Source organism: Diadema antillarum, unplaced genomic scaffold (genome assembly GCF_040938485.1).
Source record: "Diadema antillarum isolate AM-2024a unplaced genomic scaffold, OU_Dant_1.0 seq00000835_RagTag, whole genome shotgun sequence".
NCBI classification, from domain to species: Eukaryota; Metazoa; Echinodermata; class Echinoidea; order Diadematoida; family Diadematidae; genus Diadema; species Diadema antillarum.
In genome coordinates, this window is record NW_027271711.1 from 833,983 (window position 1) to 852,903 (window position 18,921).

Here is an 18,921-nt window from a genome sequence, read left to right on the forward strand (position 1 = left end):
ATTTCAGAGTAAAATACAGGCATTAGTTGTTTACCGTAACTTGCGAGGTATCTTACGCTGTTGGTGCCCAGCGGGAATTCGATAATTTCATGAATCATTTTGGCTGTAATTTTATACAATGTATGATTGTTGCGCCCGAAGGGATTGAAAATGCGTTCTTTATTTTCTTCCGAAAATGCGAAGCGGGAATTCGATAATTTCATGAATCATTTCGGCTGTGATTTCATACAATGTATGATCGTTGCGCCTGAAGGGATTGAAAATGCGTTATTTTCTTCCGAAAATCTCTTCGCGTTTTGTACATCCGTTCTTGAACTGTTGAATGCGTTTGTTTCTTTTTCGAACACCGATTAAGTACGTTAACATGCGTTATTCAACTATTTTTACGCTATAAAATACTGTCACCCGGCGAAATCAAGATGATTTTATCAATTATTTCGGCTTTAATCATACACTCTCATATTTAAATCATCATTTGTTAAATGATAATGAACAAGTCCAGATCTACTCAAACTAATAAATGCGTTTGTTTCTTTATCTGAACACCGATAAAGTAGGTTAACATGCGTTATTTAACTATTTTTACGCTACTGTCACCAGGCGGAATCGCGATGATTTCACTAATTATTTCTGCTTTAATCATGCACACTCATATTCAAATTGTCATTTGTTAAATGATAATGAACAAATCCAGATCTATTCAAACTAATAAATGCGTTTGTTTCTTTTTCAGATCACCGATTAAGTAGGTAAACATGCGTTATTCAACTATTTTAATGCTACTGTCACCTGGCGGGATCGCGATGATTTCAATATTTCGGCTTTAATCATCCAAACTCATATTTGCTAACCAGCAAAAGAACTGGAAGTCGGAACTAAAATTGGAAAGGATATAATGATGAGTTTCACACGCATTCCAATTGTCCATTTTTGGCCACAAGTGTCGCTACATGAAAAGTTTTTGATTGCGTTATCCATTTTTTTTCTCATTGCGCTGTGGTCTGCCCTAATATCACACACGCGTTTCACGCGAAAAAGAAAATCGAATGATTATATTTAATAATTTAGTAGAAACATCGGAAGGCATTCTTGTGTCTTATCGCGTGATTTAGAAGAAAACACAGAAGAACAGTTTTCTGCAAAACGGGAAAAGACGTGGATAGCGTGAATTCGGCTTTCAATGTTTCGTTTGTCGCGTGTTTGAAAGCGGCAATTTAGTCAAGAAAAGGGACCTCGTTATATCCGATCAAATTGCTTATGTTTTTCTTTATCATGATTTATCGAAATTGTCCTCGTTATAACTGGAATCTCGTTATAACTGAACTCGTCATAACCGATTCGTTTACACGCAAAGGAAAACGGGACCGACGCGATCACCTCGTTATAAGCGGTTCCTCGTTATAACCGAACTCGTTATAACGGGGTTTCACTGTATGCGGTACCCAATACACCAAGGCTGCGCAATCGCCAGGACCAAGGGCAAGGGCTCTGCTCTGCTCGAGGGAACTGAGCTCACTCGCTAGAGCTACTACCTCGCCTTAACCAAAGAAAGTGCACGGAGATCAGTCGAGTGGTAAGCCAAAGAAATACGTCTAATCTGTTTATTTAAATTTCAGGGTTTTCATTTAAAATACCGACCGTAGACTTAGATCTTCACCGACTAGTAGTAGTAGTAGACTCTAAGAGTCTAACAGTTACAGTACTGGTAACCGCACTTACAGTTAAGCTCAGTCCCATGTATGACATTTTTTGTGGCTTCTTGTTGAATAGGGTTTTTAACACCCTTTAGCCTTAAAAGGCCTCCACACACCTAACTTTAGACAGAAATAACCATCAGTTTCTGGGGAAAAATTACGGCCTTATCGTGAAATCTGTCACCTCTCTTCCCGTGGGTTTACTGTGGCGTTCGGGCTGCGTCGTGGCCCGGAGAAAAAGCTGGGTGTCAAACTGTTCCCATCTCTCCTGCGACTAATTTTGCTGTACCGGCAATATACAAATCAATTTCTATGAAGCTAGTTTAGATACTTATAAAGTAGATACTTATATTTCTAATTTGTTTACTATGCAAATCTATTACAGGAAAGGTAGAAATCCAGTTTTTCCACCAAAGAAAATTAAAAATGCATTTTCAACCCTCGAATAATTCAGCGTTGTTTACAAGGTAGACATGTCTGAAATAAAATACTGCAGCAGTGAATCGAGAGATGTGATATGTGATGTTATACGCAAAAAAAAATAAAAATAAAAAGATCTTATCCATGAAATTCCTCTCCATCAATCAGGGATCTGGTTCACCGTCAGACGGCGTGTGCAGCCATCAAGCACATGGCGCTGGGTGTGTTTGGCTTCGGCTGCAAGGACGCCCTGATCCACCTGCTGAACTTTGTGTGGCCCAACGTGTTTGAGACGTCTCCCCACGTCATCCAGGCTGTCATGGAGGCCATCGAAGGCCTGAGGGTCGGGGTGGGCTCCATCAAGATGTTGCAGTACACTCTACAGGTGAGCTCATTCATTCCCAGTCTGTAGGTTCTCTTCCCCTCCTGTGTAGCGCTGTTGAAATGTCCTACCAGAAAATCTTAGAATGTTTTGGGATGATGTATGACTTCCGCCATACCTCTGTTGACACGTGGCAATGTGTACTGTTAGACGTAATCCCTTCACATGGGGTTAACAAAAAGCCATTGTCAATTTTAAACTCACATTTAGGTGTATAAGTTTAAGCAGGCTTGATAAAATGCCTTTCAGGGGTTATTAAATGTGAAGCTATATCCAACACTGTTCAGATAAATACCCGGCACCCATACCTTCTTACATTCACTCACCACCCGTCTAGAACCCAAGTACTCTTCCTGTCCCCCACCCGTAGGTTTCCCAGACTCTGGAACAAATTACCTGACTCAGTAAGGGACTCGGCAGTCATTGATTCTCTCTCATCTTTCCTTCAACAACTGAAAGGTTCATTTTAATGTAGTGTATTGATAACCACAGGCATGATAAACATACAATGTACATGTGTATGAGAGTCTCTGTACTTTGACGTTGTTTGAAATACACAAATTTGTTAAGTTAAACTGTATGAGTGTGTTATCTCAGGTCGGGTGCCCTGGTGCCCTGATTTCTGCTCTCATTTGGAGAGGATTTTACCGACTTTTTTCAGGTTTCTGTGTCATCAGTATATTGTAACTCAGCTAATTTCAATCCCTGGAAGATGCAGGACATGTCTAAAGGAAGATTATGATTGATTTTACCTGATAATTGTGATTTCTTTCTTTTTTTTTTTTTGCTGTTTTTCTTATCATGATTGCTCTTGGTTGCCATAAAACACAGAATATTGATTGATATTCAGTTTTGTTTGCGACCCAGTTATATCTTTGTATGTGGGTTTCAGATTTTTTGTGTAAGACATAATACATGAACTGATTAGTAATTTTATAGTTTTTTTTCTGGGGGGATGTTTATGCCTTAAATCATGCCTTGCATTATTTGATATTACTGTATTTATGACTTTTGGCGTCTGATATATAATGTATATTGCACAGTGGTGTATGTAATACCACACAAGGGAATTTTAAAGAAAGTGCTGGGTTATGTAGTCTCAGGGTAATGATGAAGTTAAAGTTTTGAAATTATTTTTATATTTACAGTGTATTGAAGATGGTTTGGGGGATGTTGATGATACTTGCTGGCTTCATACACTGCAGTGCAGTTAGAGGGGATATTTGTTGTTGAGATGTACTCTGATAACATTTTTTTTATTGTATACTGGATTTTTTTTCTTTTCTTTTTCCGGGGGGGGGGGGTGGAAGGAATACCCATTTGCCACAATTATATTTTTTGCTTGTATGAAGAAAAAATCCCTTGGTGTACACGCTTAATTCAAAATTGTATTATTTCTTTTCTTTTATGTTCAACAGTTCCCTGATGTGCTTCCTTAAGTTGGTTGGAGAGGCCCAAGGGTCATAGTGATTTTGATTGCTTTTTTCCAACCCGGCTCCTTCGGGAAGCTCAACAGGGAAAGCCTGACACTTTGTTTTCTTGTGTTTTGTTTGTTTATTCTGTTTCTCTGTTATCACTTGTATTGTTTTGCAAATGCCGAATAAATAATAATAATAAATAATAATAATAATAATTGATTTGCTCAATCTGTATCTACCAACACCATTCTGCTCCCTTAGCCCCAGCTGTAAAGTAGGTCAAAATAAGATAAAACAGATGAAAAGTGACAGTCCTAAGATTGCCTCAATTTTGGGATTGAGAGTGATGTTAGGTAAATGAACAATTACAAAAATAAATAAGTAGTGAAATACAAGACAACAGGAATTTGTGCAATTATGGATATCCCCAAATTCTCGTACTATTTGTGTTCTACGAAAAAAGTGTTCTAGATGATAGGTTTTTATGCCTCCGCCACGAAGTGTCGCCGGAGGCATTATGTTTTCGGGTTGTCCTTCCGTCCTTAATCAATTTTGTGGACAGCGTATCTAAAAAACTGTTAGAGGTATCCTAATGAAACTTGGCATGCACAGGCTCAAGGTGAAAGGTCAAAAGGTCAAGGTCAAATGCTCAAAATTTCACTATTTCCCCTATGTATATCTATGCAATGCCTGGAGGTATTGTCTTGAAACTTGGTGTATACATGAACTACCAAATAAAGATTCCCCAGAGAAGGCTTTGGGTCATGAGGTCAAAGGTCAAGGGTCAAAGGTCAAGTGAACATGTTAACATTTCACTTTTTTTCCATATCTCAAATATTTCAAGGTATTTCTGGAACTTAGTATATATGCATGTACTGACTGGCAGTCATCATGTAGGGAATTTAGGGGTCATGGGTCAAAGGTCAGGGGGTGAAAGGTCAAGGTCAACTCATCAAAATGTCATTATTTCTCTCTTATCTGTGCAATGCCTACAGGATTTTTTCTTGAAACTTAGTATATGCATATATTACCCTATACAGATTCTCTTGGAGGTTTCTTGCCCAAGGGTCAAAAGGTCAAAGGTCAAGTGAAAGTGCCAAATTTCACTTCTTCTTTAAACTTATAAAAGGGTCAAAAGTTGGGTACAAATCCTCAAATCCCCAAATACTTGCACTCTTAGACAGTATAGCCATTCATCCAAATAAACCTAGTTCAAGGATAGTGAACACTCAATGCATTTGTGACAAGCTGTCATTTTAATATTTTGCCAGTTATGTGAAGCTGTCATCACACATTGTCAAGACATTGTGCTATAGACCTATTCGGAGAACCATGCATTATGGTGGAGGCATACCAGTCGCCATAGCGACATTTCTAGTTGATAAATTGTAGTTAGTGTTCCAGGTTCCATGTATTGATGATATGATAACCTCTTGCATGTCACATGATCGTATGTTTTGAAAATGTTTTTGTACATTGTGTCCCCCCAACTCTAGGGTCTATTCCAACCAGCCCGCAAGGTTCGTGACACATACTGGAGAATCTACAACACACTGTACATTGGGGCACAGGACTCACTGCTTGCTGGATTCCCCAGGGTGCCCAATGATGAGAAGAACCAGTATCTGCGCTATGAGTTGGATTACGTACTTTGATGGCACCGTGCACGGCATAACAATACATCATACTCAATAAACTCATGGGCAAATACTCCAATTAAGATATTCAGTGCATTGTGCAGAACGGCAATAGTAGATTTGAGGATTCAGGGGGCCAGGTCTGAGCTGCTCATCTCAAGAAGGTGGTATCCAGCATTTATCAGATCTTGTCTTCATGTTCTTGCGAGAATCCAACCCACAAACCTGACACTTCACAACTCATTTGATCCCCATGTAAACTTGAGTTTAACCTGATCTGTGCACTCACACTCAGTGGGTGGCAGATTGTGTCTTGAACCTTGTACGATGTGATATTGTGTCGGTTCTGTGACTTTGGTGGAAATAGACACATGAGCACATTTTGTGAGAAGCCTTGTTCTATAGTAAACATAATACTCTCGATTTATGGGCTTCAGATGGCAGTGTATACAAAGACAATCTCTATCTTTTCTTATCATGATGCAGCAAGGTCAAGCGTTTGCTTTACCTGTAACATGACATTGATTTCCAAATCACCCTCGTTTTACATCTGCTTTCATTAGAGTCTCCTATATGTAAATAATTGACATCAAAACTCCTTAGGTCTTTGCTGTTGAATATCGTGAATTTTCATCTTCACAAGTTGATAATGTGTTGTAGTACTCTAAAGCAAGGAGTGTAACATAAGATGTTATGGTATTGAACATGTATGGTATGAAGAGGATATGATGAGTGAAAAGGCCTGTATGGTAGACCCACTGTAGTACAAGTCTGGCTGCAGGAAAGGCAATGCCACACAGATATTACCGATACAAGATACTTTGTCTGATGGTACAAAAAAAAAAAAATAACCTTCCTCTGACAAAAGATGGGGAAAGTGGCATACCGGCAAAAACATTGGAGCCACTTCACTTTATCTTTAGTCTTGATTGGCATGAGCTGTGCTTCACTAGGTTTACATTTTTGTTTGTTTGGATTTAGAGTGGGGGGGGGGAGGGAGGGGGAGAAAGAGAGAAGGCATGTGATGGTAGACAATATAGTGTTAATTCTGTAGATTCACTACCATGCTCAAAAGAGAACTTGGCAAAGCATGTCACTTTTGTGTCAGGTCCAATGACCAGCTGATCCAAGTGTTTAGTGGACAGTGGGTCACTCTATGGTGATAGTGTTTGCTTTGACATTGAACTGGTCAGTACCAGACAAACTAGTGTTGTACCTACAAAATTTTTTGGCAGTATTGTGTCATTTTCTGTGTCGCATGTGTGGCCCGAGTTAATATCTAGTCTACCGTGCCAGGAACGCAGCTTCTCCCATTGTGCAAATGGATTGGACATATTATGATATATTTCCCAAATTATTTATGTTGGTTGATCAATAGTTTGGCTGGTTGATCACTATGTTCAGATTTCAACTCATTCAATAGAAGTTTAGGTTAGTAATTATTACTTTTATTTTCTATATTAATGCTAACTTTAAGCTAATCAATTTTCTGTGTTTGTGTGAGAAGCACTGTACATATGTGAGATTTCTAAGTCGTGCATCTTTGATCTGTGTACACAATTCTGTACTTCTAAAAAAGGCTTTGGGAAATGTTTAGCTTTCTACAGATTAGCTTTCAAATGCATGAAGTACACTGCGATGCCTATTCCACTGCATGACCCATATATGTAGCCGATCACATCAGGTGTGCTTTATGGCTTATACAACTTGTGTATCATATACTGTGATCAATGGACTTTATATGGGTACAACCACATCAGGCCTGAAGTTGTGTGTACATTTTGCACTGTGTCATGATGTGAAAAAAGGACAGCTAGACCAGTGATATTGTATGACAAGAAAGTTTGCGAATGTGTTTGGTCTATCCCGTTCTGAAGACTAAGTATCATCTCTCTACATCACAGCTGAGCTTACATCACTCTCGTACCTTTCTGTACAATACCAATTACAATTTTCCATTCATCGTGATATGATATACACAGGATACCCTCTTTGTTACTTTTGTTTCACATTCCTCTGATGTACCCCCTGTTTCTAAGAAGAGGTTGGAGTTTGCCTTACTGTATACTTGAATGGTATTTTGAATTGTTTGTTCGTGATCAAGGTATTTCAAGTAGTTTGGTCCCATATGAAATATCACAATAAATTTGTAAATGTGTGAGACTTATTAGGATGTCATTTTATGTTTGCAGCAGTACTTGTTCCACCTGTGGGAGAAGGGAGTTTGGAGAGAGAAAACATTGATTTATTGTCCTTTCCTTGCCATTTTGACAAACCACATGTACAAAGAATGATGGCAAGACATACTTCAATAGGTCATCTTGGTGTCGAAGATTTAATATTCATATGGGCTGGCTGTCAGTGTCCACACCTAGTTCATTGTCTCACAGAGAAATGCATGGCAGCAGTTTGACATCATCCCATGCCATTATAAGTTGGCAAATAGTCTTCATTAAAGTCAGAGGCATTTGGTTGGAAGCTGAAGCTGTTTGCTCTAATTGTAAACTGATCCTGAGGGTAGTGAGGATGCTGGAGCATACTTTTCGTGGTGTTTTTCTGCAAGATAGTCTTTTTAAAAGTTTTGGTTCCCTTTATCTCCTTGTTGCCATGATTTCTCAATTGGCAGCCTTCAGCATCTTCAGCAAAATGTTAGGTTTGGGTTACTAGTAGATGTGTCAGATTGTTGTCGATTTGAAAAAAAAAAAGTTGTTACTTTGAACATGTTAATTGAATGTACAGATTTACTTATTCATATGTATGCTTCTTGTGTATTAGGAAGATGCAGGATAAAATGAAGATTTTAAGTATGATTTTCCTTTACTGCATAAACTTTCCCACTGTTAGAAAGAAAATGACAAAGAAAAAGTGGAAGCATTTACTCTCAGAGAATTTTGTCCAAGGTAAGTATGCACCCAAGTTAAAAGCTGAACAAGACCAGATTTTCCCCATCGCACTAGCGACACATGTACATTAATTTTTATTATGTACTCATTTTTCATGGAAGTCAATTACCTGGTACAAAGTATCCCTCCTGGTCGATATGCATTTAACCCAACCTTCTTCTTCCATAGGGAGTTTTGACTCTGTTTCCATGTGTACTCTGTTTAATCAATGTGCTTGAATACAGCGATTGTAGGTCTTGACACTAACATATTTCTCTGGTCGCCCATTTGGGTCACTGAAATTTTTGACATTGAAACTTTGGTGGCCCTGAAAAAGAAATGTAGGAGCCTGAAATAAAAGGAAATACACAATATCATGAAATATGGTGCCCTGACGTCCTTTTTAGTGGCCACAGGCCATTGCTAATGTCCAGCCCTGGCTGGTTGTACTGTAAAACTGGAAATTTTTGCAGTGTTGAAGTTTTCGGGCAACCAGAAACTAGCGCAAAAATTAAAGCATGCAAATTTGCTTGCTGTATGTTTCAGTAGCTGATGTCTTGATTCCGCAGAATTAAAATCACACGAAACTCTTCTTACCCGGCAGAGCAAAAAAAATTAGTTGCACGAAAATATCCACTTTTACAGTACTGCAGCATGAATCGATATGACCTGCTTCCCTCACCCACTTTGTTCCTAGCACTCTGTGTAGACAACTGAGATAATGTACAGCTGTACATCCATGTATCTTATCAGTTTTGTGAGAATATGTAAACTTAATGATTACACTCTGAACTAGTATTTTGAATCTCTACCCCACCCTCCTTCTTCCCCTTCCCCCACCCCAAATGGAATAGATATTTCCCATATTATGTTAAACTGGTGTGACCAGAACTTTGGGTTTAGCATTACAATGTATAAACTACACACACCCCTGTCGCTGTACACAAGTGTTGCACGTCACACAGCGTGTGGTGGGGCTCTGAGTTTGGATAATTGAAGTCACATTTTGCGGTTATTTCAAAGAGAAGTGGTTTGAAAAAAAAGTCTAGCGATCTTTCTTTTCACAGTATTTTGAAGACAAAGATGTATCTTTCAAGTAGCTTTGTCACAAATATTGAAGGTGATCACTATAAAAACTTGTACATGTTATTCTCTCCACAGCTAAATTTATTTCTTCTTTGACATTAACAGTAGATCTTTATGTAAATCAAAAATGTTTGGATGAAAAATAAATGCCTACAATATTCTTTAAAAAAAAAAAGGTTTCAATCTTGTTCACTGTGATTACAATGTGAAGTGAGAACCTTGACACAAAATCAACCCTTTCTGCAATGCAATGTTGTTGAAATTGGTCATTCTATTTTTTTTATAACAAGAAATCTCTCCGCAATACTGGAAACACGAGCAATACCTGTAGTACACTGTCAATGCTATCACAATCCTGTCGGTTCTCATAGTATAAAATCTTATACACACAATCTTCATCATTAATTGACATCAGCAACACATGGGTTTATTGTTCCTTGACTAGAAAAGAAAACATCCCAACATTACGTGTGAGTACTCACTGGCTTTGGATACATTCACACAGGTGTAATAACCCCATCAAATACATTTCAGGTAACAAGAAATGAGGTACATAAAATAATAGGTCACAATGTCGTCATACAAAAGTAAAAAGCAGTAAAAGGAAATTTCTTACATATCTGAAATGTTCTCAATCCTCACACATGATGACATGAACAGTGAGTTTGCAGATTTTCTTTTTTTAATACCTGGTACTTCTATAAAAAATATTGATGTAATGATCCTGGTTACTGAGAACATATGCTTCAAAATGTAAAAATGCCATTTCAATTCATGAAATCTAGTATATGAGACGAGTGGAAGCTATTGCAATCATTAGCTGTCAGTTTCACAGTCTTAAAATAGGATGGCTACGGCTCCAGGGGTCCGATTCATGAAGTCATTCACATAAGAGTCTTTGCATAAATCACAGAATGGCCTAAGTCACTTATTATGTAGCTATTTGAGACTTTCAAATCCATTTCATGAAGTATGTCATAAATTATGTCTTATGAGCAAAAAAAAAAAACCTCATAAGGCTTTAATGAAACAGACCCCAGGCTCATTAAACACAGCACATTCTCCTGCAAATTTTTTAGTTGAGTGAAAATTCTCTGCAGACCATCAGGTTTTGGGTCCTCTGTGACTTGACAAGATGCCACTGTTCTCAGGGCGTAACCAGAGTAATCAGAGCAGAGAGGTATGCCACTTTCCCCATCTTTTGTCAAAGGAAGGTTATATTTTTTTTTGTACCATCAGACAAAGAATCTTGTATCGGTAATATCTGTGTGGTATTGCCTTTTCTGCAGCCAGACTTGTACTACAGTGGGTCTACCATACAGGCTGTTTCACTCATCATATCCTCTTCATACCATACATGTTCAATACCATAACACGTTATGTTACACTTCTTGCTTTAAAGTAGTACAACACATTATCAACTTGTGAAGATGAAAATTCATGATATTCAACAGCAAAGACCTAAGGAGTTTGGATGTCAATTATTTACATATAGGAGACTCTAATGAAAGCAGATGTAAAACGAGGGTGATTTGGAAATCAATGTCATGTTACAGGTAAAGCAAACGCTTGACCTTGCTGCATCATGATAAGAAAAGATAGAGATTGTCTTTGTATACACTGCCATCTAAAGCCCACAAATCGAGAGTATTATGTTTACTATAGAACAAGGCTTCTCACAAAATGTGCTCATGTGTCTATTTCCACCAAAGTCACAGAACCGACACAATATCACATCGTACAAGGTTCAAGACACAATCTGCCACCCACTGAGTGTGAGTGCACAGATCAGGTTAAACTCAAGTTTGCATGGGAATCAAATGAGTCATGAAGTGTCAGGTTTGTGGGTTGGATTCTCGCAAGAACATGAAGACAAGATCTGATAAAACCTGGATACCACCTTCTTGAGATGAGCAGCTCAGACCTGGCCCTCCCCCCCCCCCCCCCCCCCCCCCCCCGAATCCTCAAATCCACTATTGCCGTTCTGCACAATGCACTGAATGTCTTTGGAGTATTTGCCCATGAGTTTATTGAGTGCGATGTATTGTTATGCGGTGCACGGTGCCATCACAGTACGTAATCCAACTCATAGCGCAGATACTGGTTCTTCTCATCATTGGGCACCCTGGGGAATCCAGCAAGCAGTGAGTCCTGTGCCCCAATGTACAGTGTGTTGTAGATTCTCCAGTATGTGTCACGAACCTTACGGGCTGGTTGGAATAGACCCTAGAGTTGGGGGGACACAATGTACAAAAACATTTTCAAAACATATGATCATGTGACATGCAAGAGGTTATCATATCATCAATACATGGAACCTGGAACACTGACTACAATTTATCAACTAGAAATGTCGCTATGGCCACTGGTATGCCTCCACCATAATGCATGGCTCTCCGAATAGGTCTATAGCACAATGTCTTGACAATGTGTGATGACAGCTTCACATAACTGGCAAAATATTAAAATGACAGCTTTGTCACAAATGCATTGTGTGTTCACTATCCTTGAACTAGGTTTATTTGGATGAATGGCTATACTGTCTAAGAGTGCAAGTATTTGGGGATTTGAGGATTTGTACCCAACTTTTGACCCTTTTATAAGTTTAAAGAAGAAGTGAAATTTGGCACTTTCACTTGACCTTTGACCTTTTGACCCTTGGGCAAGAAACCTCCAAGAGAATCTGTATAGGGTAATATATGCATACACTAAGTTTCAAGAAAATATCCTGTAGGCATTGCACAGATAAGAGAGAAATAATGACATTTTATTGAGTTGACCTTGACCTTTCACCCCCTGACCTTTGACCCATGACCCCTAAATTCCCTACATGATGACTGCCAGTCAGTACATGCATATATACTAAATTCCAGAAATACCTTGAAATATTTGAGATATGGAAAAAAAGTGAAATGTTAACATGTTCGCTTGACCTTTGACCCTTGACCTTTGACCTCATGACCCAAAGCCTTCTCTGGGGAATCTTTATTTGGTAGTTCATGTATACACCAAGTTTCAAGACAATACCTCCAGGCATTGCATAGATATACATAGGGGAAATAGTGAAATTTTGAGCATTTGACCTTGACCTTTTGACCTTTCACCTTGAGCCTGTGCATGCCAAGTTTCATTCGGATACCTCTAACAGTTTTTTAGATATGCTGTCCACAAAATTGATTAAGGACGGAAGGACAACCCGAAAACAATGCCTCCGGCGACACTTCGTGGCAGAGGCATAAAAACCTATCATCTAGAACACTTTTTTCATAGAACACATATAATACGAGAATTTGGGGATATCCATAATTGCACAAATTCCTGTTGTCTTGTATTTCACTACTTATTTATTCTTGTAATTGTTCATTTACCTAACATCACTCTCAATCCTAAAATTGAGGCAATCTTAGGACTGTCACTTTTCATCTGTTTTATCTTATTTTGACCTACTTTACAGCTGGGGCTAAGGGAGCAGAATGGTGGTGGTAGATACAGATTGAGCAAAAATCAATCAAGCCTGCTTAAACTTATACACCTAAATGTGAGTTTAAAATTGACAATGGCTTTTTGTTAACCCCATGTGAAGGGATTACGTCTAACAGTACACATTGCCACGTGTCAACAGAGGTATGGCGGAAGTCATACATCATCCCAAAACATTCTAAGATTTTCTGGTAGGACATTTCAACAGCGCTACACAGGAGGGGAAGAGAACCTACAGACTGGGAATGAATGAGCTCACCTGTAGAGTGTACTGCAACATCTTGATGGAGCCCACCCCGACCCTCAGGCCTTCGATGGCCTCCATGACAGCCTGGATGACGTGGGGAGACGTCTCAAACACGTTGGGCCACACAAAGTTCAGCATGTGGATCAGGGCGTCCTCGCAGCCGAAGCCAAACACACCCAGCGCCATGTGCTTGATGGCTGCACACGCCGTCTGACGGTGAACCAGATCCCTGATTGATGGAGAGGAATTTCATGGATAAGATCTTTTTATTTTTTTATTTTTTTTTTTGCGTATAACATCACATATCACATCTCTCGATTCACTGCTGCAGTATTTTATTTCAGACATGTCTACCTTGTAAACAACGCTGAATTATTCGAGGGTTGAAAATGCATTTTTAATTTTCTTTGGTGGAAAAACTGGATTTCTACCTTTCCTGTCATAGATTTGCATAGTAAACAAATTGGAAATATAAGTACCTACTTTATAAGTATCTAAACTAGCTTCATAGAAATTAATTTGTATATTACAGCAAAATTAGTCGCAGGAGAGATGGGAACAGTTTGACACCCAGCTTTTTCTCCGGGCCACGACGCAGCCCGAACGCCGCAGTAAACCCACGGGAAGAGAGGTGACAGATTTCACGATAAGGCCGTAATTTTTCCCCAGAAACTGACGGTTATTTCTGTCTAAAGTTAGGTGTGCTGAGGTCTTTTAAGGCTAAAGGGTGTTAAAAACCCTATTCAACAAGAAGCCACAAAAAATGTCATACATGGGACTGAGCCTAACTGTAAGTATGGTTACTGTAACTGTTAGACTCTTAGTACTACTACTAGTCGGTGAAGATCTAAGTCTATGGTCAGTATTTTAAATGAAAACCCTCGAATCTAAATAAACAGATTAGACGTACACTGTATTTCTTCGGCTTACCACTTGACTGATCTCCGTGCACTTCCTTTGGTTAAGGCAAGGTAGTAGCTCGAGCGAGTGAGCTCAGTTCCCTCGAGCAGAGCAGAGCCCTTGCCCTTGGTCCTGGTGATGGCGCAGCCTTGGTGTATTGGGTACCGTATACTAGTATCTAGCTAGTAGTAGTAGAGCAGAAAGCAGCGCCATCTCGTGCCCATTGGAGAAGATGAATATATGTTGTCAAAGACGAATGATTTTTGAGAGATGAACGTATTTGAAAGACGAACAAACCTGAGGTGGAATAAATGCATGAATAAGAGTCGCACAGAGTCGCACAGATCAAGGGCTCTGGAGTCGCATAGATCAAGGGCTCTGGAGTCGCATAGATACAAGCGCCATCTTGTGCCATTTTAAACAGGCGAACAAAAAGACATGTAATGAAAAAAGAGGAATATAATTTAAAAGATGAATAAATTGAAAAGATAAATAAAAAAGATGAATATGAGAAAAAGATGAATAAAATTAAAAGATGAATATAATCATGAAAAGATGAATAAATGAAAAAGATGAATATAAATAGAAATAAATATTGAAAAGATAAATGAATTAGAAGACAAAAATATTGAAAAGATGAATATATTCCATAGATGAATACATTAGAAAGATGAATAAATAAAAAAGATGAATATAGTGATAAGATGAACATAAACAATGATGAATAAATTCAAAGACGAACATATAGAAAAGATGGATATCTTAGAATGACAAACGTTATTAGAAGATAAATATATGTGTTGAAGATGAATAGACTACATTCAAAAGATGAATATATTTCTTCAGAGATGAATGTAAACAATTTCAAAAGATGAATATATTTCTTCAGAGATGAATATATTTCCTCAAAGATGAATATAAATACAAATGATGAATATATTCCCCTTTCGCTTGCCATATCTTTCATTCAAAATATGCTGTTACCATGGCAACACATTTTTCAACAACGAAAAAAGATAAATTTTGCTCATCTGGGTAATATAGTGGTATCATGTGCCAAATTTGAAGCCAAATGCTCAAAAACTGAGTTAAAAAGCTATATTCAAATTTTGTATGATTTTCATTCAAAATAGACTGTTACCATGGCAACACATTGTTCAACAATGACAAAAGATTAAGTTTGCACATTTTTGTACTACAGCAGTCACACATGCCAAATTTCAAGCCAAATAATCAGACCGGGGGAGTTAACTGAATCAATGCAGTATTATTGTATGATTTTCATTCAAAAAAATGCTGTTACCATGGGAACATATTGTTCAACAATGATGGAAGATTGCACATCTATGTACTATAACTTTCAAATGTGCTAAATTTCAAGCCAAACGCTCAAAGACTGGGAAGTTAACTGAATCCATAGTATTTTTGTATGATTTTCATTCAAAATATGCTGTTACAATGGCAATGCATTCTTCAACAATGAGGAAAGATTGAGTGTGCACATGTATCTATGTACTATAGCGGTCACATGTGCTAAATCCAAAGCTAAATGCTCAAAGACTGAGGGATTAAGTTGAATCCATACTTTTTTGTATGCTTTATAGTAAAAAAAAATGCTGTTACCATGGGAACACTTTTTAAACAATGACGAAAGAAAAAAATTGCACATCTATGTGCTATAGCGGTCACATGTGCCAAATTTCAAGCTAGATGCTTAAAAACTGGGGGAGTTAACTGAATCCAAAGTAATTTTGGATTTTCATTCAAAATATGCTGCTACCATGGCAATGCATTAACTATGAAGAAAGATTAAGTTTGCACATCTATGTACCATAGTCGTCATATGTGCCAAATTTCAGGCTCAATGCTCAAAGACTGAGGGAGTAAGATGAATCCACAATTATTTTTGTGTGCTTTTTAGTGAAAAAAAATGCCGTTACCATGGCATGCATAGTTCAACAATGACAAAAGTTAAGTTTGCACATGTACGTACTATAGCAATCACATTTGCCAAATTTCAAGCAAAGTGCTCAAAGACTGAGGGAGTTAACTGAGTCCACAGTAATTTTGTATGCTTTTTAGTGAATAAATGTCGCTATCATAGCAATGGATTGTTCAACAATGACAAAAGATTAAGTTCGCACATCTACGTACCTTAGCGTTCATGTGTGCAAAATTTCAAGCTACATGTAGAATGTAAATGCTCAAAGACTGAGGGAGTTAGCTGAATCCACAATATCTTTGTATGCTTTTTAGTGAATAAATGCTGTTACCATGGCAATGGATTGTTCAACATCTACAGAAGATGTGTTCTACACGTCTGCATACTGTTGTGGTCACATGTGCCAAAATTCAAGTCAAATACTCAAAAACTCAGGGAGTTAGGTCAATCCACATATATTTTTGTATGATTGGTACAAAAAACTGGGTATTGCCATGGCAAGAGATTCACTTACACACAAAAAAGGCATCTTGCACAACTACTTTACATTGATCGTATATCCCAAATTTCAACTGAATTGCTACAAAACTGAAAGAGTTGTTTGATCCACAACATTTTGTAAGATCTTTAAAAATATGCAGTTACCATGGCAACACATTATGCAATACTTATGAAAAAAGGTGTCTTGCACATCTTCCTTTGACAGCAGTCACATGCCAAATTTGGGGTTAATTGTTCACCCAATTTTTTCAAGATTCCTTAATTTGGGGGAATTGGGGCCCCCTGGGGCCCTCTGGGTGGGGCATGGTGCCCAGTTTGATAAATTGAGATCCTGACCACCTAGGGATGCTACCTGCCAAGTTTGACAAAAATCCATCATGAGGTTTTCAGGAAGAAGATGAAAATGTACAATTCAGGCCCCCATTTGGACCCTTCCAACCACCCCCCCCCTACCCCCAAGAGGGGCACCCCTGGATCTCCTATGAACAAACTTGAAACTACAGTCATTAATGTACTCACTCATAGTATTATCTCAGCTCTATAACTTCTGATTCTAGAGAAGATTCTTAAAGATTCCTTCATTTGGGGGGTTTGGGCCCCCTGGGGGCCCCCTGGGCGGGGCATGGTGCCCATTTTAACAAATTGAGATCCTAACCCCCTAGGGATGCTACCTGCCAAGTTTGGTGAAAATGGGTCATAGGGTTCTCAAGAAGAAGATAAAAATGTACAATTTAGGCCCCATTAGGACCCCTCCTCACCCCCCCCCCCCTGGGTCCCAAGGGGGGCACCCCTGATTCTGCCATGAACAAACTTGAAACTACAGTCATCAATGTGCTAACTCATAGTATTAACCTAGCTCTATCACTTCTGGTTCTAGAGAAGAAGATTTTTGCAGATTCCTTAATTTTGGGGGGTTTGGGCCCCCTGGGGGCCCCCTGGGTGGGTCATGGTGCCCATTTTAACAAATGGAGTTCCTAACTCCCTAGGGATGCTACCTGCCAAGTTTGGTGAAAATGGGTCATGGAGTTCTCAAGAAGAAGATGAAAATGTACAATTTAGGCCCCATTAGAACCCTTCCCCACCCCCCTCCCCTGGGTCCCAAGGGGGGCACCCCTGATTCTGCCATGAACAAACTTGAAACTACAGTCATCAATGTACTAACTCATAGTATTAACTTAGCTCTATCACTTCTGGTTCTAGAGAAGAAGATTTTTACAGATTCCTTAATTTTGGGGGGTAAAAATGAGGGTAGTTGGATCCACAAGATTTTGTAAGATTTTTCTAAAGATTTGCTGTTGCCATGGAAACACATGGCAACAGCAAATCTTTACAAAAATCCATGGCAACACATTATGCAATACTATCCAAAAAGGTGTCTTGCACATATTCCTTTGATGGCGGTCACACATGCCAAATTTGAAGTTAATTGCTCAAAATATGAGAGTAGTTCTATCCACAAATAATTATGAAAATTGGCCGTTGCCATGGCAACACATTATGCGATATTAACGGAAAAGGTGTCTTGCACATCTAGCTTTCATATCGGTCACACATATCAAATTTGGGGTCAATTGCTCAAAAAATGAGAGAGTAGTTTGATCCATAAGATTTTGCAATGGATCGACCGCCCACCCGACCACCCGACCGACTGACCGGCTTTCCCAACCTGAGAGTTATTTCTATACCCTCATACACACGATAGGCACAGTCAGACTGGCAAAAGATCGCAAAGTTTAAGATTGCGAAGTTTGGGCCATTGGTATGTGCGCAAGCAAGAGTGCACCGTCCGATGGGTACTGATTGTGACGTAACAATACACATCTGAACATGGCAATGGCCTCGCGCTTCGGGGGCACCGCCCGCAAACAGGATCAAGAAGCTTCGCGGGAAGTTTTGCGGGAAGTTTGCTGTCACACCAGCAAAACTTTGAGATCTTAAAGATCGCGATCTTAAACTTCACAATCTTTTGCCAGTCTGACCATACCTTATGTGTGGGCGGTGATATAAAAATGGTACAGAAAATTGATTGGTACACAGTAAGCTGTACGTAAGTCTGTAGATACTCAATTGACAATTTAAAGAGAGCTCTAAATATAAACTAGAGATGTGGCTATAGCGTCTGGCATGCCTCAGCCATAATGCATGATTCTCCTAATAGGTCTATAGTACATGTGGACAATGTGTGATGGCGGTTTCACATGACTGGCAAAATATCAAAATGACATGTTTGTCACAAATGTGTTGAATGTTCACCTTCCTTGATCTAGGTTTAATTGGATGAATGGGAGAGTATGTATTTGGGGATTTGGGACTTTTACTAGACTGTGACCCA

The 18,921-nt window shown here is 38.8% G+C and overlaps 3 protein-coding genes across 3 annotated transcripts in view; 1 reads left to right on the plus strand and 2 right to left on the minus strand.

The window, feature by feature from the left end:
* Positions 1 to 18,921, minus strand: part of LOC139740102 (uridine phosphorylase 2-like) — a 119,451-nt gene that overhangs the window by 61,623 nt on the left and 38,907 nt on the right. The gene's annotated exons all lie outside the window — the stretch shown is intronic.
* On the plus strand, positions 2,326 to 5,771 carry LOC139740107 (splicing factor 3B subunit 1-like). Its single transcript, XM_071650691.1, has 2 exons — positions 2,326 to 2,499; positions 5,411 to 5,771. Exons 1-2 carry the CDS (start codon positions 2,326 to 2,328, stop codon positions 5,567 to 5,569), a joined length of 333 nt encoding a protein of 110 aa, XP_071506792.1. The 3' UTR covers positions 5,570 to 5,771.
* Positions 11,587 to 14,323, minus strand: LOC139740108 (splicing factor 3B subunit 1-like). The gene is made up of 3 exons (XM_071650692.1): positions 14,177 to 14,323; positions 13,259 to 13,475; positions 11,587 to 11,745 (listed from the first exon to the last, which is right to left on the minus strand). Exons 2-3 carry the CDS (start codon positions 13,430 to 13,432, stop codon positions 11,587 to 11,589), a joined length of 333 nt encoding a protein of 110 aa, XP_071506793.1. The 5' UTR covers positions 13,433 to 13,475; positions 14,177 to 14,323.